This window comes from Asparagus officinalis, chromosome 8 (genome assembly GCF_001876935.1).
Source record: "Asparagus officinalis chromosome 8, Aspof.V1, whole genome shotgun sequence".
NCBI lineage: Eukaryota > Viridiplantae > Streptophyta > Magnoliopsida > Asparagales > Asparagaceae > Asparagus > Asparagus officinalis.
Genome location: NC_033801.1, coordinates 29,321,371 through 29,346,979, shown reverse-complemented (window position 1 = coordinate 29,346,979; position 25,609 = coordinate 29,321,371). Strand labels below are relative to the sequence as shown.

General features: G+C 39.4%; 4 protein-coding genes across 4 annotated transcripts; 1 reads left to right on the top strand and 3 right to left on the bottom strand.

Annotated features, from left to right (window-relative positions):
• Window positions 404–895, bottom strand: LOC109821067 (uncharacterized mitochondrial protein AtMg00810-like). Its single transcript, XM_020387263.1, has one exon. It carries the CDS (start codon window positions 893–895, stop codon window positions 404–406), a length of 492 nt encoding a protein of 163 aa, XP_020242852.1.
• On the bottom strand, window positions 17,275–20,009 carry LOC109821066 (B3 domain-containing protein Os03g0622100-like). The gene is made up of 10 exons (XM_020387262.1): window positions 19,928–20,009; window positions 19,594–19,701; window positions 19,400–19,456; window positions 19,160–19,293; window positions 18,745–19,072; window positions 18,214–18,321; window positions 18,020–18,076; window positions 17,780–17,913; window positions 17,365–17,692; window positions 17,275–17,282 (listed from the first exon to the last, which is right to left on the bottom strand). Exons 1-10 carry the CDS (start codon window positions 20,007–20,009, stop codon window positions 17,275–17,277), a joined length of 1,344 nt encoding a protein of 447 aa, XP_020242851.1.
• Window positions 20,399–21,031, top strand: LOC109821065. Its single transcript, XM_020387260.1, has one exon. It carries the CDS (start codon window positions 20,399–20,401, stop codon window positions 21,029–21,031), a length of 633 nt encoding a protein of 210 aa, XP_020242849.1.
• LOC109821064 (putative B3 domain-containing protein Os04g0347400) lies at window positions 21,383–22,260 on the bottom strand. Its single transcript, XM_020387259.1, has 3 exons — window positions 22,186–22,260; window positions 21,619–22,027; window positions 21,383–21,507 (listed from the first exon to the last, which is right to left on the bottom strand). The coding sequence occupies exons 1-3, from the start codon at window positions 22,258–22,260 to the stop codon at window positions 21,383–21,385; spliced, it is 609 nt and encodes a 202-aa protein (XP_020242848.1).

The following is a 25,609-nucleotide window of genomic DNA, read 5'->3' as shown; positions in this document are numbered from 1 at the left end:
CTACTACGGGTGGCAACGGGCCATCCCACAAACCCTAGCCAAACCCTAAACCTAGTTGAAGAAGATAAAGTCTTGAGTTATTTTTCTTAATGGGTTATGAATCCAAACCCACTAACAATTAAGTTTAAAATAAATGGGTTTGACCCGAACCCGAATCTAAACCCAACCTATTTTTTAAATCAGATTAAAAATTGATGAAACGGATCTCACCCGCAAACAGACCCAAACCCGAAACCCTAATAATTTGAATTTTATTGTAAAATTATTATCAGACCCCTATTTGACCTAGAAACTATTCTAAATTCCACCAGTGTAGATTTTTTTGCTGTAAAATTAGTTTCAGCTCCCTGTTTAAACCAAAAACTATTCTGTAACCCATCTAAAAGTAATGATTATTTTCTAATCAACCCTTAACAGTTGCAGAATTTGTTTTGAAGCCCATATACATGTTTAAATTTTTTTTTGCTTTTGCTTCTGCTGTAGATTGAGCTATGATTTCTTGCTTCTTAGAACACCATGAGAAAATAGCAGAGCCAAAGCTAAAATAATAACTTGAAGTACTTCTCATGTCATCAACACAACCAGCCCAATTACTGTCGGAATAACCATGGAGTGTGAAATTTTTAACTTGATAGAACCTCAAACCATAGTCAATCGTACCCTTGATGTATCTAACAATTCTTTTTGCTGATTGAAAATGAATTTCACTAGCACAATGCATGTACCTTGAGAGTAGACTTACATCATTCATAATATCTGGTCTGGTTGCAGTCAAGTACATCAAGCAGCCTATTAAGGTTCTGTAAAGACTTTCATCAACCTTTGCAGCTCCATCTTCTTTGTAGAACTTCTCCTTTTGTTTCATTGGGGTTGCATTTGGCTTGCACTCCTCCATGTTGAATTTTTTTCAGAATCTCCTTGGCATATTTATGCTGACATATGAAAATCTCATTTTGCTTTTGTTGAACTTCCACACCAAGGAAGAATGTCATCTTCCCAAGATCAATCATCTCAAAGACATCCTACATTTCCTATTTAAAAGTTTCAATATGCTCCATACTACTTCTTGTAACAAGCAAATCATCAACATGTAGGGATACCACAAGTATTTCATCACTAACCTTCCTGAGAGTAAATTCACTTTTGATCTTTAAAATTTTAAAACAAACTTGCAAAAACTTGTTTTAAAACTTTTCTTTTTTCATTGTAAGTGTTGAGGGCTGAAGGGTATTTATAGTTGCACAAAACAATAGCCCAAAACCCAAGAAAACCACCAAAACCCAAAATCTAAAAAAACTAGCCGTTATTACAACGGATTACTGTTCGGTCGACCAATGAACAGTGTTCGGTCGACCTCACTATTCATAGACACTGTTCACAGAATCTGAAACCTGAAAATCTGCGTAGCTGACTTTATAAAATCAATTAAAATTAACAACTCAACTCTAAAAATCGTGAAATCTAAATATGTAAATAAACATGTTAGAGGAATCAATTAAAATTAACAACTCAACTCTAAAAATCGTGAAATCTAAATATGTAAATAAACATGTTAGAGGAATAATTTATGAAATATCACTTTTTATTAAAAATCGTGAAATCTAAATATGTAAATAAACATGTTAGAGGAATAATTTATGAAATATCACTTTTTATTTGTGAGAAATCATTGTTTTAAAATAGATATTCCATATTCTAAAAACTGCTGAAACACTTGAGTTTAAAAATAAATTTAACATAGTAAATCAACTCCAAAAATGATAACATTTTGAGAAATTTTTATAAACATATAATAGAACATGTTAGTGTAGGCGTCTAAAATTGCCTATGAGAGCCAGCACGAAACTCGAAGCAAAGAGTGGATGAGTCAAGAATGCTTACCCAATGAGCCCGCGCGCGTCAGTCAACACGCGCGTCAATCAGTTCGCGCATGTCAGTCAGCACGCGCGTGTCAATCAGCTCGCGCGTGTCGATCAACACGGGCGTTAATCAGCTCGTGCGCGTCGGTCACGATGCGCGCATCAATCAGCTCGTGCACGTCTGTCCCGATGCACACGTCAATCAGCTCGTGCGCGTCAGTTAACACGCGCGCATCAATTAACACGCGCGTACGTCAACCAACACGCGTACGTCAGGCAGCCCCAAGTGACCGACATGTTCGACGGTCAGTCTCGCAACGAAGTGTACAAGTCAACGAGTCGACCAAATACATGAAACGGTGAAAAGTACAAGTCCCGGAAAGAAAAGCGCCAAAAGAAAAGGAGCTCGGCGGAGGCGGCGGACCCGTGCCAGCACGGGACGGTACAGGTCGACCAGCGCCAACGCGGGTCGGATCTATCCGACCCGCGCAAGCGCTGGTCAGATCTTGCCGACCTACGCCCCCCGCGGGTCAACAGGACCCGTCGCACAGTCCAGAGCCTGAAACACGTTTTCAACGGTTTTAAAGCGGTTTTCACAAGATTTATCTATTCCAGGGGTTATCAACTGATTTGATATCATCCACAAACGTGATTAGGCTGTTGTTAACTGAAGATAAGGTCAAATCGCTCATTCTCATCCAAATACCCGCGCCCGAGGCCTATAAATATCAGCCTAAGGCCTCCATTTTACAGAGCTGGAATTTTATCAAGAGGACAAGGTGCTGCTGGATTGAGGAGTCAAGGAGCACGAAATTTCAGCGAAGGCCAACGAGATCCCGGTGAACTTCAGCATAAAGGAGGAGTCTTTCGAAGGATCCGAAGCCCCGTACGTCTGTTCCTTGAGATTATGCTTAGTCTTAATCTCGAGAAGAGCTACTGATTTTGCTTGATCGATTTCAGAGCTTCAAGAAAATACTTCCTTGGTGAAGTAGGAGCTCCGTCAATTTTCTGACAACCGGATCCGATCCGCGGTCGTCCACAGATAAACCCCGGCACCGGCGGAGAACCCACGCAAGCAAGAGCCGATAAACGATTCTTGTGTTTATTTTCAAGAGAGTTGTAACTTTTATTTTTGTTATTTGAATTCGTTGTAAATGATTAAAGTTATAATGAAATCGATAATGAAGGCGACTTTCGACGAAAACAAACTAGCGACTACAGTGGGAGGCTGACGTGTCGTAACCTCGGATCCTCATCCTGGTTGAAACAGATATCGAATATGAGTTCGACCAGCAGAAGTACGAGGAATACTTATCCTCCTCCTCCAGATCGGCCTCTCCTCGCAGGTGCAGGAAGGCCTACTCCAAGAAGACCCGTTGGACTTCGGCTTCAGAAGCCCAAGAAGAAGATCTTCCCGCCACTACTCCGCTTGTGGCTCACAACGCCCCGCCGGCATCCGACGAGGCTGAAACCACGGATCTGAACCCTTTGAGCAAGGGGTTTATTGTTGATGATGTGCCCACTTTATCAAAGAGAGCACGTCAGAGGAGACGCCAACGCCTCGCACGCCAGCTGGCCAAAGCCTTGGAGCCGGTTGATGGAATCCGCTATGAAGCGGATCTGAAGTCCAGGAGGCGCCAACCGCCACAACAGCGAGTGGACAACCTCTCCTCCTTCAAACCAGTGAAGAATGAATGGGTCCGCGTCAAAAGGACCCGATCGAATCTTCAAGAGCGGATATAGAAACGCCACGCATTGCTTGCACATGCAAGAATTCTTGTGCAAGAGGCCAAAAAATTATAGAATGAAGGAGTGGAAAAGAAGCCACAAAGACTACACAAAGTATGGAGGCCAAAGTCTAAGACGATGGCCAAAAAGATCAAAACACGCGGGTCACCCAGATCTGACCCTCCAGCCCGCGGGACACTCAGATCCAACCCTCCAGCTCGCGGGACACCCAGATCCGACCCTCCAGCATGCGGGTCACCCAGATCTGACCCTCCAGCTCGTGGGACACCCAGATCCAACCCTCCAACCCGTGGGTCACTTAGGTCTGACCCTCCAACCCGTAAGTCACTCAAGTCTAACCCGCGCCAGGGTTGAGACAGAAGATGTTCTGCACCTGTTTCTTCGATTCCATCGAGTTCCGCACCTCCGGTGGAGATTCGCTATAGTGTAGATTTGTCCTAGTTTAAGATAAAGATCACAGATCGCCTTGGCCCTTCACACGATGATCAAGGCAAGGCTCCAGTCAAAGAGCACTTAGGCCCATTGAACAGATCTCGAACTGTTTTTCAGGCTGGAGGCTGTAGTCGTCCTCCTAAGCAATGGAGGAGAACGCATGATGGAAAAGTCCTGTAACTGACCGCATTAGATTGCGTGTCGAAGTCCAGAAACCCGTTGAGGTCCTGCGCTCACGTAAATATAGCGTCAAACGTGTTACTCCTGAAGACGCAAACAAAGCGTTGAGTCCCCAGAGGGAAGTGTATTCGTCTGATGATAACGTTATACCTGGGGAGTCGTGCCGACATGCGATGGCTTGCTCCGATCATCAGACTGATGAGTTGTATTATCAACCTGGGGATACGAAAAAGTCTCGAAAAAGTCTCGAAAAAGAAGTACCTGAAAAATGGATTCTCGTTGTCCGTGTGCCAAGATCATCAAGGCAGTGTTGTCAGAATATTGTTGTCCTAAGACTGCCCTAGAGAGAGTTTTAGTATTTGAAAGAATATTCATCGGAACGTCCGAATCCAAACCAAGGCATTTTCGTAGAAAGAAATCAGTCACCCAAGATGATGAATTTTCAGAAGTATCTGTCAATATGACTGGTAGATTTTCGTAGAAAGAAATCAGTCACCCAAGATGATGAATTTTCAGAAGTATCTGTCAATATGACTGGTAGAGGGAAATCAACACGACTCTTTAGTCCTGACCAGTTTTCAGGAGTATCCCAACGAATAACTCGATTATGATCGGGGACCAGTAGACGAAGGGATTACCAGAGAATGCAAAAGGGGCTACCCTCAGATGACAAAACGTCAGATGCTTGCTCAAATGCTTGCTCAGCAATAGCTTCCGATGATACGGCATCTAGCGCAGGGCAATCTTATGAGTCACTCATGATCAGCACGGAGCAGATGACTAAAATTCTCGAGGACGCTTTAACCAAGCAGAAAGAGAATTTTAAATTTAAAATGGAGATGGCTATGCAGCAGATGAGAGAAATGTATGACCAACAAATCACGGCACTGACAAATTAGCAGGGAGAGTCCAGTCATCGCAATAATCCCAACCAAATTGATAGTGATCGGGAAGCGGAAGAGAATACCAACATGGATCCCCCTCCTGTCGATAACAATACTGGGGGTGGCCCCTCAGATGATAACAATACGAAAGAGGACCACGTCACTTCTCCCCGAAATCGCTCGAAGAAAGATACGAGCGAGGATAAGAAGATGAGAGACTTGGAGAGAAAAATTAATACGTTGATGAGTGCTCGGGAAATAAAGAGGTCCGGAATACCGTGTCCATACCCGAGAGAGTGGGAATCAATCCCGTACCCGGCAAGTTTAATTTGATCAACTTCACGTCGTTTGATAAAAATGGTTCCCCTACTCAGCACTTAATATACTTCAAGTCTCATTTGGGGATAATCTCCGGTAATGAGCCCTTGATGGTACGGTCATTCGTTGGCACTCTTCGCGAAGCAGCCTTCGATTGGTATCGCCGTCTTAAGCCGGGGAATATCGACAGTTGGGATGACATATAGGACATATTCCTTACAAATTTTTTTGACGATGACACCGAGGTTTCAATCGGAACGTTATTCAATGAGAAACAGAAGGATGGAGAATTAGTCGAGAACTTCGTCAAACGATTCCAAAACAAAGTAATGAATTGTCAGGATCCGATTAGCGAAGACTTCATCCATGAAACTTGTCATAATAATATTTCGTTGGATATCCTCAAAGTCATGGGGATGGCGTCATCCAAAACCTGGAGGGTTTAAAAGTACGAGGAGAACGAGCCGAACGCTTCCTCAAAAGGAAGAAGGCTGAAAGGGGTCAGATGTCGATTAATACCCCGCAGTAGAATTTTCTTCCCCGGGGTAAAGGAAAGGCACAAGCAAATGCAGTAGACATGAACCAAACGTTCGAGCTGTAAGCGCAACCACAACAGCAGTAGCCAAAGGTGTCTCAGCAATCGCAGTGGCAATGACAACCTCAAAAACAGAAGGCTTCAGAACCGAAATTCTTGAAGGTTTACTCTTTTAAAGAAGACGAAGTCCCTAGTATTTTCAAATACCTCATAGAGAACAACAAGATCAAGTTGCCTCCGATACAAGACCAGGAAGAAGCTAAAAGGGTTAATGACCCAAAGTACTGCGCATTCCACAGAGCAGTTCACCACCCTACCAAGTCATGCTACACCCTCAAAGACAAAATCCAAGCGTTGATTGATGTTGGGGTCATTACTATGAAGCAACCTAAGGAGAAGAAAGTGGGTGCGAATACGGTGTCAATCAGCTTCGGATTGGGTCATTACTATGAAGCAACCTAAGGAGAAGAAAGTGGGTGCGAATACGGTGTCAATCAGCTTCGGATTTGTTCCTTTGACTTGGTTTCAGCCCAAACCCGTGACAAAAATAGAGATGAAGACCGTTAACGACGATCCTCACAAACAACACCAGAAAGGACTTGTGCCACACACGGTCCCGAATGGTGAAATTCTCTGGGTCCATCACGATCTGATTGAAGATGAACAGTGGGTCGGATCGCCATCCAAGAGGAAATCAAAAGGTAAGGGAAAGTCCTGTTGTGGAGCCTCTGCCATTCCAGGAGAGGATGACGAAAGAATCCCCGCTTTCCCGCTCTCTGAAGATGAATAAGAGGCATTTGTAACCCGGAGTGGAAATGAATATCATTTCAAATATCCGGATGCTTCCGAGCAATTAGGTAAGCAGGGGTAACCAAAACCATTCCCTCCAAGACATTAGCGGAAATGGGAGTGGTCACAATTCCCCCAGCACCTGTAGTTGCGGAGAAGAATCAACAAAAGCAAAAAGGAAAAGAGCTCTTATACCAAGAGGTTCAGAACCCGAAGCAGTCTCGATTCAATCAACCGATTGGAAGAGATAAACCGGGGAGGTCGAGTACTCCGCATCGCTTCGACATTATGGCGCAACTAGCTAATATACCAGCTAGATTAACCTTATATGAATTGCTGCGTCTTTCAAAAGACACAAGGGAAGTACTGCAAGAAGCCTTGGCCAATTCTGAAGTTTTCTTGACTCAGATCAAGCCATCTCCTTAAGAACCAGAGCCGCCAGTCCAACATTGCAACCTCGCCGCACACCATTTTCCTTGCATTTCTTTTACCAAAGAGGACATGCAGACAAAGAATTCGAAGCATGACCGGCCCCTGCATTTCACTGGGCATATTGGTTCTAGCATTGTCAACCGGATCCAAGTCGATCCGGGTTCCGCTGTCAGCATCATGCTACTCCGATTGATGTATAGTCTCGGAATACCTACCAGTAAGTTGGCCTCTACAGGCACTACGATCTAAGGATTCAATACCAGTGGATCCAGACCATTGGGTAAAATCCGAGTGAAGTGCTAGATTGGAAGTCACGTTGATGTATTTGAAGTTGGAAGTCACGTGTTACGTGATTGACGCAGAGACTTCTTATAACTTACTGTTGGGTCGACCCTGGATCCACAGTAATGTTATAGTCCCTTCTACCCTTCATCAGTGTCTTAAGTATGTAGACACTAATAATGAGGTCAAGACCAGAAGGGGAACAGAGAACCCCGTAGCAGATCACCTCTCTCGGCTCCCAAATGCACCAACATCAACCGTACCAATCAATGAACATTTTCCAGATGAACAACTCCTAGAAATCCAATCTGTTTCCTGGTTCGCCGACATTGTGAACTACATAGTCATGAACCAGATCCCTTCTCATTGGTCCAAACAGGATAGTAGTCCCTTCTACCCTTCATCAGTGTCTTAAGTATGTAGACACTAATAATGAGGTCAAGACGGTGGTTGAGGATAAGCAACCGTTTAAGGGGTTAGAAAATTATTTTACTGACTCCCTTCTCTACAACACTGAATCCGATACCGAACCATCGGCCTAAGGTACAGATAGCGGGGAAGAAGCTGATACCGAAGCTGTATTTGATTATGATGGTGGTTTTGTACTTAATGATATTGTACCCGTTGTAATCGATCTTGATGATGAAGAGTCATCGAAAAGTAGTTGTAATTGGCAACTTGCTAAAGAAGTAGCAATAAATGATGATTTAGAGTACTCGTTGTGTCTTGATAATATTATGAAAGAGTTATACGACAACCCTAGTTTGTAGTTTGTACGTACTGCTTTAATCGTCTTGCATGACGAAGAAGCATGTTCAGGATTCGTGTGGATTAACGCTTATCATTCCCGCAAAGGCAGGGGGTGAGAAGGACGTCGTTTACGGTAAAAGGAAGGAATTTTCAATACCAGATCACTTCTTAGAAGAAGATGAGGATGATGATAAAATGGCCCCTCATTTATTCAGATATCACACAAAAGCACGTAATCTTATGGAGAGATACGGATATAACTTCGCACTCGGAGAGGGTCTTTGTTTTGGTTGAGGTCTCAAACATCTCATAGGGAAATTCTCCAAAAGACAATCCAGAGATCTCAAACATCTCATGAAGAGCGAAGCCTAATTCACTAGCAGGTGTGAAAAAGGTACCGGTGTGAGGATTGTAAAATTCCAGCATAGCAAAAAATCCGCTATAATTTAGAGAAATCCGATACCGAGTAGCTAGTATTAGAGTCCTCAACTCCGAAGTCCTCAAAGGTTCTTCCAGCTCCTCTAAGATAAAGTTTATCATCCGGGCCCACCAATCGGTTTCACTTGAATGTACCCATATTGGAGCCCTAAAATCTTGAGTAGGGAATTCTCCCTTAATAGAGATAAACCCTCTAATAAAGCCCTGAAATCTTGAGCAGGGAATTCTCCTTTGACTGAAATCTTGAATGTACCCGTATTGGATGCTCCTTTTTGAATGAACCCGGCTTCAAAGTTACAAATTGGTTAAATTCATCCGGATGAGTACCACGAGGGGTGATGTGCCCAGTAGCAACAACTCCTTGATCTTGGATGAGTTCTCAGTCCATGGACCGTGGGACAGAAGCGCATTGATAATAGGTAATCGACCACATTCGCTCTAAGTTGGGCAGAAAAAGGCGACGATTATTGATGGCCCTCAGCCATTTGTAGTTTACCTCAAATATCTATTTAGGGTCCATTTTGACAGAGTCCCCAAAAAGGAAAGATGGTTTCTTTAAAATCTCACGTTCCGTTGTCTTAAACTTAGCATCTGTAACCAAAGATCTGAGGGTTTCAGGGAAAGCCTGAGTGATGAGTTCCACTCGCTCTTTGTTGGTGTCCTGGAATATTGGATATTCCAAGTGAAAGCTGAAAACTGTGTTCTTCTACGCACCTCCCGCATGACCGAAGTAATGATTGAAAAAAAGAGGTTCATTGGAGTAGCACACTGCAAATGGAAAAGATCATCAGTCAGTCTAACAAAAGGACTTAACTCAAAAACGTAGGGTCTAGACCTACATCTAAAACTCTGAACGCAGGGTCCAGACCCACGTCCGAAATTCCCAAAACACAAGGTCTAGAACCGCATTCAAAATTCAGAATGCAGGGTCCAAACCTGCGTTGAAATACCGTAAACGACGGAGTTAACCATGCGTTCTAAATCGAGAAACACTGAGAGTAATCTCTGTATTTTAATGGTAAAATGCAAACCATCAATCCATGCTGAGGATAAGGAATCCGCCAAAATAACTTACGATTGCTCAAACCTACCGTTAATCGAAGAAACCGGAGACGATGGCGTGGTAGTTTGAACATCACCGAAGGTTTTAGTCGAAGGAGCACCCTGAGCTTGGGTGATCTTTGATTTGGAAGAAATTTTCTTCTTGGGAGCCATCCTAATTGTGGCGAAGAAAATAGAGAATAGTCGATGAAGGATCTAAGAACGAATTTTTCCTTCGTTGAAACACCGGAGAAGATGAACAGGAATCCTGTTAGGTGCTCGACAAGAGAGCAAGAAGAGAAAAGTCGAATGACTTTTTGATTTGACCTCAGTGGTCCATTTATATACAGTTGTAGCAGTCAAATCAGTGCGGGATTCTAGGTAAAAATCCCACCCGAAACGTGATTTTCGTGTTTTCAAATAAGTGGTTTCAATCTCTAAAATGGACCCTCACATTCTGATAGTCAAACGCACGATTTAGCCCTGCGTTTTGGTGCTCGAGCTCAGTCTTTCACGCAACTCACCTTTTTAAATGGCTTAACATTCTAACCAAGAGTAATGACGATATTGTTAAAATCATTACCCCAATTGAGATGATCAAGAAAGGAGACAAAGTGGATTCCTATGAGGTTGTCCTTTTGCCGAACTTGGATAAAATCCTTCTCGATCACGACGATGGATCTGTCTTCAGTCTAAAGGTGCTTAACTTCACTGAAGAAGACCTCGTTGACAAGTTTGCGGTTGGCGTTTCTATGATAGCTTCGCTATTATTGGTTCTTTTTAATGCCCGCAGTCAAGCGTCGAGTGTTCATTAATCCTACAAGAATTTTCTGGACATTGAATACACATATTCCCAAGTTGAATGGAGTATCTCAAGGATTCAGACAAAATTCGAAGAATGCTCCTCTTCGCAAGTTGAGTGGAGTATCTTAGAGATCCAGACAACTTCGTTAACGCCATCGCTCTTGTTGATGTAACAACAATGACTTGGGCTTTAGCTTATTTGACTAGGTTCATTGTTATCAAGGTACAAAAGTTATCTTGTTTGGTTTAAGGAAGCAGAATTTCAGCATTCCAAATACCGGTTTCGCGATGTCTTCGAATCAGACGGAGTGAACAGTCAACGATATTTTAATATCCAAAGTATTTCAAAAATTCGTCCCAGTCAACCGCGAACTTTTGAAAACTTTGGAGGGTATTCTGTAGGCTGTCTAAAAATCATAATAGATAACTAATACCCATTGGGTGAGTCAAGGATAGAAGTTATAATTTAACGACTTCTGTATAAAGAAAGTTACAAACAGATAACTTTCATGTCAACAAAGGAAGGCTACAATTAGAGGATTCTCCTGTAGATTACGAAGGGATTACAAGTCAACGATTTCTTCAAACCAATGTGCAGAACTCATCCATGCGTCCGAGAGTTGAAATACAAGTAATTACATTCCAGAGTCAAAGCAACACAATCACTACATCCTCAGCTATCAACGTAGCTCAAACACAGTATAAATGCAGTGTTTTCAGCTGCTAAACACAACACAAACACAGTGCAAATTAGCTCCAACGCACCGCGTTCACATCTGCTGAACGCAGCACAAACGCGATACCGATTCAACCGTGGATGCAGCTCAAGCTCGGACACTGACGCATCATCCAAAGACATATGTTTGAACGCAGGTTCATGCCTAGAACACAAATCAAGGCTTTGACTCGTTTAAACATGATCCAAACAGTTCCAAAAACCGTTTTGCACCCATGATCTGGGGAGTGGTTTGAGTAGGTTGTTACACCCGATTAATGGGGCGACTAAACCCCCATTTAGGAGCGGATTATGGGGGCAGTTATACTCCTAATCTCCCTATAAATGTCTACAAACTCAATAGTGTTAGGGGTCTGGAGTTTTGGGGGGATCGATTTTCCAAGAATCGAGATCAAGGGCCGGGCTTGGCGATTCTTGGAAAGCATTCTTCAGCAACAAAGAATTTAGATACTTGGCATATTAACTGATTATTCGGTTCAAACAACTCTTTTGACAGAGTTTTGCACTAGTTCTGAGTCATAAAACTCGTGAAGAGTTCTCTAATTATTCCAGTGAAATTGAGACGTGTGGGTCATCAACGAGAAGCAAACTCGACGCGAGCATTCGAGGAAGGCATCTCATCGCTACCGTGAAGAACCCAGACTTAAACAAAGGGGAGAATTCAGATCAATTCTTATCTCTTTTGTAATCAGAATTCAAATTATAATTAAGATCGAGAGAATACAAATCAAAAAAATTTTATTTTATTTACTATAAAATTTCCACTAAACACTCCATCATCGAAGCCTCATCAAAAGTGACATTCCCAGACCAAACTTCCAATTGAGTTTTACCTCCTATCACAGCAGTTGGCAACCCTTTAATAAGGTGACTCGAATATGTCGAAGCCTCGGTCCAGAAACTCTTCTGCAAACTATTTCTTGACCATAAACACTGATCCTTCTCCAGCAAGACAAGGTTCTCTAATTTTGCCACCCCATCTAGTTGCCCCAAGATTTCCTCTCTAATGAAGTGTCTCCAATTGGGTTGAGCTCGGCATGAATACAGAAATGGATTCCTCTTGTAATTCTCACTAAAATTAGAACGAAATACCTTCATCTTTTTGTCTTTCTTACACTTCTTCAACATGTTATAGACTACAAGGACTTTACTCAAATGGGACTTGGTTTCAACCCAAACATGTCTAGAATAGTCATCAACAAAGGAAACCAAATATCTATTACCTCCCAATGATGCCTCCTTAGAAGGCCCCCAAATGCCCACGTGAACTCCATTGAAAAGACCTTTAGCTCGATGAATAGAGGTGCTAAATTTCACCTTGGTCTTCTTGCTCACATCAAAATCGATTTTCCAAGAATCGAGATCAAGGGCCGGGCTTGGCGATTCTTGGAAAGCATTCTTCAGCAACAAAGAATTTAGATACTTGGCATATTAACTGATTATTCGGTTCAAACAACTCTTTTGACAGAGTTTTGCACTAGTTCTGAGTCATAAAACTCGTGAAGAGTTCTCTAATTATTCCAGTGAAATTGAGACGTGTGGGTCATCAACGAGAAGCAAACTCGACGCGAGCATTCGAGGAAGGCATCTCATCGCTACCGTGAAGAACCCAGACTTAAACAAAGGGGAGAATTCAGATCAATTCTTATCTCTTTTGTAATCAGAATTCAAATTATAATTAAGATCGAGAGAATACAAATCAAAAAAATTTTATTTTATTTACTATAAAATTTCCACTAAACACTCCATCATCGAAGCCTCATCAAAAGTGACATTCCCAGACCAAACTTCCAATTGAGTTTTACCTCCTATCACAGCAGTTGGCAACCCTTTAATAAGGTGACTCGAATATGTCGAAGCCTCGGTCCAGAAACTCTTCTGCAAACTATTTCTTGACCATAAACACTGATCCTTCTCCAGCAAGACAAGGTTCTCTAATTTTGCCACCCCATCTAGTTGCCCCAAGATTTCCTCTCTAATGAAGTGTCTCCAATTGGGTTGAGCTCGGCATGAATACAGAAATGGATTCCTCTTGTAATTCTCACTAAAATTAGAACGAAATACCTTCATCTTTTTGTCTTTCTTACACTTCTTCAACATGTTATAGACTACAAGGACTTTACTCAAATGGGACTTGGTTTCAACCCAAACATGTCTAGAATAGTCATCAACAAAGGAAACCAAATATCTATTACCTCCCAATGATGCCTCCTTAGAAGGCCCCCAAATGCCCACGTGAACTCCATTGAAAAGACCTTTAGCTCGATGAATAGAGTTGCCAAATTTCACCTTGGTCTTCTTGCTCACATCAAATTGTTCACTAGACTTTAAACTGTAAATTGATGCACCTTTTTCCAAATCAATACTGGAATGACCAAGCCTCAAATGCCGTAGTCTAGTCGAATCAATAGAAATCGCTAGCTTTCCATCTGTCACCGTATTTCCAATCAAATAGTACAAGTTATTATTTCTGACACCCTTCATCATAATCAAAGTGTCTTCCACAATCTCGAGAACCATGTCCTCAATACGAACTTTCAGACCCTCTCCAACTAAAGCTCCAATCGAGATCAAGTTCTTCCTTAAAGAAGGAACATATGTCACTCCATATAACTCTCTAACCATTCCATCAAATATCTTGATGCAAATTTTACTTATCCCAAGGAGCTGGCATGCACGGTTATCACCCATATATACCACACCACTATTAGGATTCCCAAAACTAGAGAACCAATCCATTTTAGGGCACACATGATAGGTTGCACCACTATCCAATATCCATTCAGATTCCTCCGAATAGTCAACTATGAGACTGATAGAAAGTGAATAAACAGATGAGTCAGAAAAATTACCATCCGATATGACGATGTTTGCTTCTAATGATGGTTGCTTTCCCTTTCCCTTCTGCTTATTCTTCATCCATTCACTGAGCTTTGGACAATCTTTCTTCTAATGACCAGTTTCTTTATACCAAGCACACTAATCTTTGCCAACTGTAGGATATCCTACTCTAGACTATGACTTCTCATTTTTTCGATTTGGATTCTTACCTCTTGCGATCAATGCCTCTGCTATTATGTCACTTGTAGACTCTTTATCTTTCTTTCTTAGTTGGTAATTCACAAGGGTAGTGGTTACCTCACTATACGAAAGAGACGTCTTCCCATTAATTAGGCTAAGAACTAAGGTCTCATATTCTTCATTTGGTAAGGAACTCAACAATAACAATGTCTTGTCTTCATACTCTATAATAACATCCATATTCGCCAAATCGACATTTCGTGTAGTTGTTCGTGTGATCACTAATTGAAATTCCCTTCTTCAACTTGAAACGGTAAAGTCTCCTCTTCAAATGCAAGCGATTCTCAACACTCTTAGTCAAATACTTTCTTTCAAGAATCTCCCAAATCTTCTTTTACAGAATTCTCATGCATCACATCATACTATAGATCCTGCGTTAAACAAGACCTAATAACACCACACGCCATTTGATTTATCTTCTTCCAAACCTTCTCTTCTATATCATCTGGCTTGTCATCCAATTCCAAAGTATCCTCCAAATTTTGTGCGTTCAACGTATCCAAAATCTCACATCTCTATAATCCAAAATTGTTTGTGCCATTAAACTTCTCCACATCTATCTTCGTAGAGTGGATATTCAAACTCTGAATGGTCTTCATGCTAGAAGCACCACCCTCACCACCTTCTTTCCCAGACATCTTCCACAAAACACCAACAACTAATACGGGACAAACTGAAGAATAGATCCAAACTGAGAAAAGATAAATTCTTTACCAAAAAGATACCACTTTTATCTCTAATTGAAACCCTAGACGAGCTTCCAAAGCGATCTACTCCTCCACCTAACCCTAAGCATAGCCTGAGGCTCTGATACCACTTGTTAGGAGTGTTGCGCATGTTTTGAGGATTCACAAATTTGCCGAGATAGAAGGCATACAAATCAACTAATAATAGCACAAACTAAAATACAGAAGTTTAACGTAGTTCGATAAATTGCCTACGCCCACGGGGCAAGAAGGGGATGAGTTTTCACTATAAAGAAAGAGAGTATAAAATAGAGATTACAATACCACTTAAAAGCTCATAAATATTCTCTTAAACTAAACTCTCAAATCTCTCACAAAACCCTCAAACAAATTGCTCAGAAAAAACTCTCTTTTCTATGCTCAAAACTCTCCTTCAAACTACCCCAAAACTCAATCAATACGATCGGAAACCCTAAACAAATCGTGTTCTATTTATATTAAATTGAAATCCCAAACAGTGCAGGAAATCGAAGCAGGCCCAGACCCGACTCGCGGTCGACCACTGAAATCGTCACGGTCAAGCGACCAGAAAGACAGAAACATAAAATCGACTACAGTGTTTGGCGGTCGACCGCGGCGGTCTACCGCGACCTGTGTCGAAATCTTCCCTATGTTGTGCACGTTTGCGGCCGACCGCGACGAACTCAGCGGTCGACCGTACAACACTCAAAATGTTTCCAGCTTCAAATTTCCTGAACCTCGTCAATGTGTGCGTCGTTTCTACAATTGACTTAACCCATATACCCTGAACTTGAACATATTTCCTTTGTAGCAGAATGCTAGGATATATCCAACCCCTAACTTATGCGCCCATACGAGTCCCACCTGGCCATCACCACTAAAATACATGTAATTCTCTTGCTTATAATCCTTACTAACATTGATACGCCATGGTTCACCATTTGGGCTGACTAATCTAGCTGTTTCCATTTTGCATGTCTCCTTCACAATGTTCTTCACAAAAGCAGTAGGAATAACCGGCATTAATAAAACAGTCACAATTTATCAAGATATCAGAATGATTTTGCGAGGAGCAACAGCGAGATAGAGACCAATTTCTTAGAGAGCAGGCAAGAGAGGCTAGAAGAAATGAAGATTGCCATGCCCACCATCTTTGTTGTCCGGCTCTTAAGCCTGTAAACAATCTTGATGGGATAGAATTTGAGAGGTCACTAATTGGTCTTTTCAGGTAATGTGCTCTAATGAGCTCTTTTTATAGCATTTAAGGAAAATCATGAGCACCTGTTTCAGAATTTATTCTACAATTAAATGGACTTGGTGGTGGTGGCGCAAAATCAATAAGGCTTAGGGAAGTTTGTAAGTCTCTTGCCTCTTAACATCAACTATATCTTTGGCGTTTGTGATGGGCAGTCACTCATAATGATGGATTTTTGTGTATTACTTCTGCAAAAGAATTTACTCCCAAAAAAAAATTGATCAAAGAACTCAGTACTCTAGTAGCCGCTAGATCACTTCTCAAGATGCCTACTAGATCTCTGGATTTGTGCACTGATCAATGATCGATAACACCTTGTGAGGAACCAACAGTGTCATGGACCAGAACCACTGGAAAGCGAGTTTATGCAACTATACAGAGTAATTTGTGATGTTATGTTTCATTTGCTGAAACAATGTTGTAATTATAATCCAACTAAGAAAATTGCCCAATTTTGTTTTGTTATCTATTTGTAAAAGGTAGTATTTTGTAACCATTGTATTCATAAAAAGAAGGCGAGGAAGTTTTTTTGAATACCACAGAAGGAGCATATGATAATACCCACTACAAGTATAGACAGAACAATAGTTCGACACTAACAAAACTAGCCAAAACCAGAAGAGGAAGAAGAAAAAGAAGCCAAGTCATCAAGATACTTTCTTCCATACTGAACAAGGCCATTGCTCTCTTTGGATCCAAGTTTGAATACGCATTTATCTCCTACTTTCAACTCATTAGGCTATTAGGTCTGAAAAGAATTTGTATAGCCTTCAGTTAGTAACTCGCGGGATTGAGCTAACTACTGAAACTTTTAAGAAAGGGGGGAAAAACTGCATGTATACCTTATTCTTTTGTTTTGTCTCTTGTTGTCCTCCTCTTCTTTTTCGGGGTGAGTTTAGCCGGAAGCAAGTTTTCATCGATGCGGTTAATCGCTCACAGGACTGAACTATATAAAATTAAATGAAAATAGAGAATACATTAAAATTGGATGCGGTTAATCGCTCACAGGACTGAACTATATAAAATTAAATGAAAATAGAGAATACATTAAAATTGATGTAAGGAAAACAAAGAGAGGTTGCATATACATACCATGCTCTCCTCCGAATTTGACTCCTGACATTTTCTTCTTCTCCTTCATCTTCTTCTTATCAATGCTTTCTTTCTTCTTTATTGAAACTTTCATCAACAATATGCCATTGTTCTCTTCTGATCCCAACTCGAATATGCACTTATCCCCTTGTTTCAACTCATTAGCACAAGCAAATTTATTCCAACCAGTAGTCATACTAGTCCTACTTTCAAATTTATTAGTTTTGTGCCTAAGTTGAACCTGCCAAGATCGTCCCTTAGGATCCATCAGAGTCAAACTGTTGTACTCTGTCAAGCCATTGGCGGCTCTAAATTTCGCTGGAATATTCTGTATTCATTCATCTTATGAGAGAAATTACTCATCAAAAGATATTTTTACCAGCAAGAGTTAGTTTACTAGTTAACTGAGTGTTACCAAGTAAGGGTGAACTAGGTTGCAAGGCCATATGGGGGCCTCAAATTTGTTTATCCCTCTTGGAGGACTTGAATTGTTTCTATTCATCATCTCAGTGTACCCCGAGTTCATACATCTCTTAATAGAGGGTTCATCTGGAAAAGAATTTCGAGCATGTGGACTTCAGTTAGTAACTCACAGGATTATAAGTAAATAATTAATAAGCTTCAAGTACACAAAAAATAATAATTGTATGTATACCAGATTCACTTGTTTTCCCTCCTGATGTCTTCCTCTTCCGTTTAGGGATGAGTTCTTCTGAAAAAAAGCTAAATGAAGTTACATGACTGCAAGCTAATATATTACATGACTGAACTATAACTAATTAATGAAATAATGAATTAGTAATAAATGACATCTACAATGGAAACAAAAGAAAGAACACATACACATACCATGTTCTTCCTCGATTTTGACTTCCGAAATTTTCTTCCTCCGCTTCACCATCTTCTTCTCATCAATGCTTTCTTTGTTTTCCTTCTCATAACCCACTTTCAGAATAGCTAGTGCAAGAGATTATTTTTCTTAAATTGGAGAATCACATGCGTACAATCGATAAAGCATAAACCAATATATATAGCAGTGAATTAAGTTTGAATTTATATATGATACCTCCTCCTCATTGGCAACTTTTATTTCTGTTATATTGTTTAGCTAGTTAAGCCCACAAGGTTTCCCAGAAGAGTTGGTCAAAATATAATCAAATGGGAAAAACAATTCTATATATACCAGATTCTTTCTTATTCTCAATATTTTCTTCTGGTGTCTTCTTCTTCTCAGGGGTAAATTCATATGGAAACGAGGATTTCATGGATGCAGGCATAAATGCATGCCCATGTAAGTTAATAGCTCACAGGATTGATCTAGATATATAAATAGAGAATACATTAAAATTGATGTAAGGAAGAGAGGTTGCATATACATACCATGCTCTCCTCCGAATTTGACTCCTGACATTTTCTTCTTCTCCTTCATCTTCTTCTTATCAATGCTTTCTTTCTTCTTTATTGAAACTTTCATCAACAATATGCCATTGTTCTCTTCTGATCCCAACTCGAATATGCACTTATCCCCTTGTTTCAACTCATTAGCAGAAGCAAATTTATTCCAACCAGTAGTCATACTAGTCCTACTTTCAAATTTATTTGTTTTGTGCCTAAGTTGAACCTGCCAAGATCGTCCCTTAGGATCCATCAGAGTCAAACTGTTGTACTCTGTCAAGCCATTGGCGGCTCTAAATTTCGCTGGAATATTCTGTATTCATTCATCTTATGAGAGAAATTACTCAACAAAAGATATTTTTACCAGCAAGAGTTAGTTTACTAGTTAACTGAGTGTTACCAAGTAAGGGTGAACTAGGTTGCAAGGCCATATGGAGACCTCAAATTTGTTTATCCCTCTTGGAGGACTTGAATTGTTTCTATTCATCATCTCAGTGTACCCCGAGTTCATACATCTCTTAATAGAGGGTTCATCTGGAAAAGAATTTCGAGCATGTGGACTTCAGTTAGTAACTCACAGGATTATAAGTAAATAATTAATAAGCTTCAAGTACACAAAAAATAATAATTGTATGTATACCAGATTCACTTGTTTTCCCTCCTGATGTCTTCCTCTTCCGTTTAGGGATGAGTTCTTCTGAAAAAAAGCTAAATGAAGTTACATGACTGCAAGCTAATATATTACATGACTGAACTATAACTAATTAATGAAATAATGAATTAGTAATAAATGACATCTACAATGGAAACAAAAGAAAGAACACATACACATACCATGTTCTTCCTCGATTTTGACTTCCGAAATTTTCTTCCTCCGCTTCACCATCTTCTTCTCATCAATGCTTTCTTTGTTTTCCTTCTCATAACCCTCTTTCAGAATAGCTAGTGCAAGAGATTATTTTTCTTAAATTGGAGAATCACATGCGTACAATCGATAAAGCATAAAACAATATATACAGCAGTGAATTAAGTTTGAATTTATATATGATACCTCCTCCTCATTAGCAACTTTTATTTCTGTTATATTGTTTAGCTAGTTAAGCCCACAAGGTTTCCCAGAAGAGTTGGTCAAAATATAATCAAATGGGAAAAACAATTCTATATATACCAGATTCTTTCTTATTCTCAATATTTTCTTCTGGTGTCTTCTTCTTCTCAGGGGTAAATTCATATGGAAACGAGGATTTCATGGATGCATAAGCCTATATAAAGGCACTTTTAGTTGATGAATAACATAGCAAAAAAATTATCTCCTCATCTACTCTCTAATTTCCAACATGGTATCAGAGCTCCAGTTTTCTTGGGTTTGTGAGGATTTTAAAAAAATAGAGTGATCAATCTTTGTTTTTTAATGGCATCCAACAATTTTTCGCTTCCATACCCCATCCTCAATGGAGACAATTATCAATCTTGGGCTATCAAGATGAAATCTCATTTGAAAGCTTTGAGTTTATGGGAGGTTGTTGAGAGTGATTATGAGCCGACCCCTCTTCCACAAAATCCAACCCTAAAACAAATCAAGAAGCACGACGAAGAAAAAGCAAAGAAGCCAAAAGCCCTATCTTGTATTCATTAGGCTATGTCGGACGGAATCTTCACAAGTATAATGACTTGTGAATCACCTAAGGAGGCGTGGGAGATGCTAAAGGAAGAATTCGAAGGCAATGATCAAACAAAATTGATGCAAGTTCTTAATCTCAAAAGGGAATTTGAGATGCAAAAGATGAAGAAAGGTGAGACCATCAAAGTGTATGTCGGTAAGCTTATGGCTATTATCTATCAAATTAGATTGCTTGGTGAAACATTTTCAAATGAAAGAGTGATTGATAAAATTTTAGTTACTGTTCCCGAAAGGTATGAGTCCAAAATTTCCTCACTTGAAGATTCCAAAGACCTATCCAAAATAACTCTTGTGGATTTAGTCAATGCCCTCAGTGCCGTAGACCAAAGGAGAGCAATGAGGAATGAAGAAAATGGTGAAAAAATTGAAGAAGCCTTATTAGCCAAGACTTCATCATCAAAAGGGAAAGGCAAATGCGTCCAATGCAACAATTGTAAGAAACTTGGTCATGAGGAGAAGGATTGTTGGCATAAAGGAAAACCTCAATGTCACAAATGCAAGAGATTCGGTCATATCCAAAAATATTGTCGATATAATGGTGAAGAACAAGCAAACATGGCACAAGCAGTTGAAGAAGAAATTTTATTCTAGGAATCATGGTGAGATGTGCGCCATGGAGAGATTGAGACAAGTGCTTGTGGAGAGAAATGCTCCTTTAAGAAATGTTGGTGATTATGTGCGTCAACAAGATTGAGATGAGAAGTGCATCACAAAGTGAAAAGAAGTGCTCTATGAAGATTCAAAATGAATGACAAGAAACTTTGAATCAAGGGGGAGTGTTGAAGAATGATTCAAAGTTGACTTTGTCTTTTATTTTGTTAGTGGAGTAGTGGTTAATAAATCTGAAATTAGTTTAGATTTTTATGGTTATTAAGCTGTTTTGTAAGCCTATATAAAGGCACTTTTAGTTGATGAATAATATAGCAAAAATTATCTCTTCATCTACTCTCTAATATCCAACAGCATACAGAAACCTTTTTCTTTCTTGAGTCTGACTTCTAATACTTTCTTCTTTTCCTGCTCCTCCTTTTCAGTAATTTCTCTCTCCTTGTCCCCGTCATCCTCCTCTTTGAGAACATTAAAACAGAGATAGGATGTTAGCTTCTATCAGATAGAAAATCATAGAATCAGCTATTAAAAATAGAACAAGCATAAATTGATAAATTAAATTCGCAGACCAAATTCGTCCTCATCTGCAACCTCGATCACTCTTATCTTCTCCTTCATTTTCCTCTGTTTACTAATATTCTTACTTTTCGTATTGACCTTCACATTTTCATTACCATTATCATCGTGAGCATCAATAGAAGCATAGGAGGTTATGTCACATGCACTCAAGTCATACACTCTAAACTTGAACAACGCATTTCCTTTGTAGCAGAACACTAGGAAGTATCCTTCCCGTAACTTATGTGCACGTATGAATCTTAGCCACCCATCTCCAGTAAAATACATGCAATTCTCTGAGTTATAATCCATATAAACATTGACATGCCATGATCCCCCATTAGGACTGATTAAGGTAGCTGTTTTTGTTTTGAATTTCTCGGCTTTCACAATCTGCTTGACAAAAGCAGTAGGAAACACCTGTATTCAAACAGTTACAAGTATCAAGATGTCGAAAAGTAAAAAGAGAGATAGAGCAGTAGGAAACACCTGTATTCAAACAGTTACAAGTATCAAGATGTCGAAAAGTAAAAAGAGAGATAGAGGGGGAGAGAGAGGATCAAGAGCGAGATAGAGACCAGTTTCTTCGAGAAACCAGGCAAGAGAGGCTTGAAGAAATGAAGATTCTGAAGCCCACCATCTTTCTTCTCCATCTTCCCAATGATACGGAGTAGAGAATTGGAAAGGTTACCTGTTTTATACGTATAATATTTGGATCGTTGGGGCCCTTTTATAAATGGCTGATGAGAAGGTGAGGATCAATTCATCAGCATTAATCGTTCTGCAATTAAGCAAGTTCCGTTTTTTTTAACACATTAATGTGCACACTGTACAGTCAATATCCTGTCTTGGGAAGTTGATAAATATCCGTCTTTATTCATGATGCTTAGTTCTTCGGAGAAAAATATCATGTTCCCACTTCGCGGAATCCAATACAGCATGTGGAAATGAAAAATTCTTCAATGACCTAAAATATGGGACCAATAGAGAGGATAAGTGAGATGTCCACCTCCTATTGGATAATGAGTTGACCTAAAATATGGGACCAATATGGGACCAAAATTCATCACTTGTCCTCCCTATTGGTCCCATATTTTGGGTCCCTGTAGCAAAGCTCTGTGGAAATTTTCGTTGTGATATCTCATTTAAATTAGGGTTTATTGTACTATTAGTCCCCCATATCTTTCATAGTTTGAAATTAGTCGCCAAGGTCTTCATATTTTGAAAGTAGTCATCTAAATTTTTTAAGGACCCGATTTGTTTGCATAGAAATAGTTAAGAAGGCTATTTTTGCTACTTTTGAGCAAAAAATTATGTTTGTTCTTGGCAAAAATATCAAATTGCTATATTTTATTTATCCTTAGTAACAATTTGGTATATATTTTTTCCCGGCGAAATATTAGTACATATTTTTTCTCCGGCGATATATTATTTGTTCTCTGGCGATAAATGGGCCTCAAATTTGGCCGGATTCAAATTTCTAGCGAAATTTTTCATGTGATGCTAACGTGGCTACCACCGTGGCTCCTTGTGACAAATAATTGCAACTAATCTCATCCAAATCATCCCCTTCTCCCTAAAAAATCTAGAAATCAAGGTATTAAAGCTCACCACATTGAGAGTCTTGGGAGGATTTGAAGAGGTCGAAGGTCTTGAAAGTGTCAAAGAGGCAAGTGGAGCAGAGGAGGGAGGAGAGGGAGAGGTGGAGGAGGAGGAGGAAGGAGATTGATGGGTTAGGGTTTGGGATTGGAGCTGATTTATGACGCTAGAAGCAACACGAGTAGCCACGTTCGCACCACATGAGGCGTCACGTGAGAAATTCCGCCTGATATTTGGGTCCGACCAAATTTGAAACCCATTTGCCGCAAGAGAAAAATAATATATCAATATGGTGCCGAAAAAATATACCAAACTATCACTAAGAGTAAATAAAATAGAGGTTTGCTTCGGTGCTCCAAAAATAGTTTTTTTTAATTTTTAAATTGACAAAAATAACAAATTATCTAAAATAAGAAAGGGTATTTTAGTCTTTCAAAAATCTCTTTCTCAATCTCACGTCTCAGTTCCACCCGCACAAAAGAAAAAAAGGGGGAAAAAGAAAAGAACCATTTGAATTTCCTTACTTGTAGTTTCTCTTATTTTTGCATAGTGATAGAAAATACATGTCCTGCACCGTTTGTAATTTTTTTCCATTTAATCAACTTTACTTCTCAATCTCACGAATGGGGTTAATTAGAAACCAATTGAACCCTCCTCACGCCAGGCAGTCTATTTCCAAAAGAAAATCTATCTTTATATAGAAAAACAAATGATTACTAATTTGGAGAACGAGAAATTTAAGGGCTTAACAACTACATCATACTATATAATTAAATTTTTTTTAAAAAGGAAAAATAAGAGGTACCTTTCATGGCATTCTCTTTCTCTTCACGAGATTTTTTAGGAGTCTTACCGGTTTCTTCTAATGGAAAGTGCGGAGAAAAGCTTCAGTTTTAATAGTTAATTAAAGAATTCTAATTAATGATAAATTATGTTTCTCCTATAAATTATATGTCCTAAAATAACATTTTTACCCATAGTTAATTACAATTTTGGGTGTGGAACACCTCATAACCATCAAATCTATCTACCTAGAACATAGTTAATTACAATTTTGGGTGTGGAACACCTCATAACCATCAAATCTATCTACCTAGAATTGTGAGAGCTATTTTTAAGGAATTTTGGGTGTGGAACACCTCATAACCATCAAATCTATCTACCTAGAATTGTGAGAGCTATTTTTAAGGAATATATTTACGGATATGCCATCATTACTCTAACTAATCTCTATAGAGCACCGAAGTTGTAGGCTTTAAAATATACCAATTTGATATTTTTACCGTTTGTTCTTTTACATCATTAAATGTTGACGTGACACCTTTATTTCCCAGATTTTCTCATGCTTTGAGGGCTTATAAATAGAGCCGAACTAGATGAAGAGTGGGGTCCACATGGAAAGTAGGGATTCTAAAAAACAATTGACACTCTAATAATTGACACTCTCATATACCTAATAAAATCTCAAGTGACATTCTAACCATTGCTTCAGTTCGAACTTTAATATTTCTATAAAAACATAATATGGTCATACGACTCATACATTTCCTGAAAGTTAGATTAGCATTCAACTTGTGCGTCATTTTCCACTCGTCATTTTCCACTACTCGTAGTAAAAATCAGTGATCAAGTTTGTGTAATCTTCCCAATTCGATGGTTTATATGGGTCATCTTTGCACATCAGTCCTCTTAAATTAAAAAGAATCATATTTTGTACTAAGGAGTTTTATTTTATCCCCCTTCTTTTACCCTTGTTTACTTTTGAACCCACATGTCTTTATACACTGAAACATCCAGCCTTACTTTTTATAAATCAAAAGTTCATGTTAATGCACTACTTAATGTACTATGAACTGCTGGAATAGTGTTATATTTCCTTAAACATCAAATACATTTTTATTGAATATTAATTAAGTTTTATTATTGCACATGTTATTTGGGTATCTTTTATATAATTAGAAATTATTTTGTTAGATCATGCACTGTGATGGTCACTTGCTTAGAGATATGATCTAATTCAGATGTTTCTTAAATTTGCGCTTAACCTATAACTAGTAAAGAATAACTTTTCTATAACAGGTTATTATGCATGACAATAACATATAAGATGTGATGGTTGATCTCAGCTATCGGGAATGAAGATTCGTCGGGTGTATGGCATAAGAGATAGAGATAGGGAATTTGATATGTGTAGCACAAGACCTTATATGGATTCTCTAGGACAAGTCACCTAAGAGAGAGAGAATTTGAATTGTTATGTGGTCCCTTAGACTTGATGATATTATCATTTTCGATTTGATAATTTAGTATATTTTGATAAAATGATTAAGCTTATTTTACAAGTGCTATACAACCTGAAATGATGGGTTACTAGATTTTATTTAGGAAAATGATGCATATCTA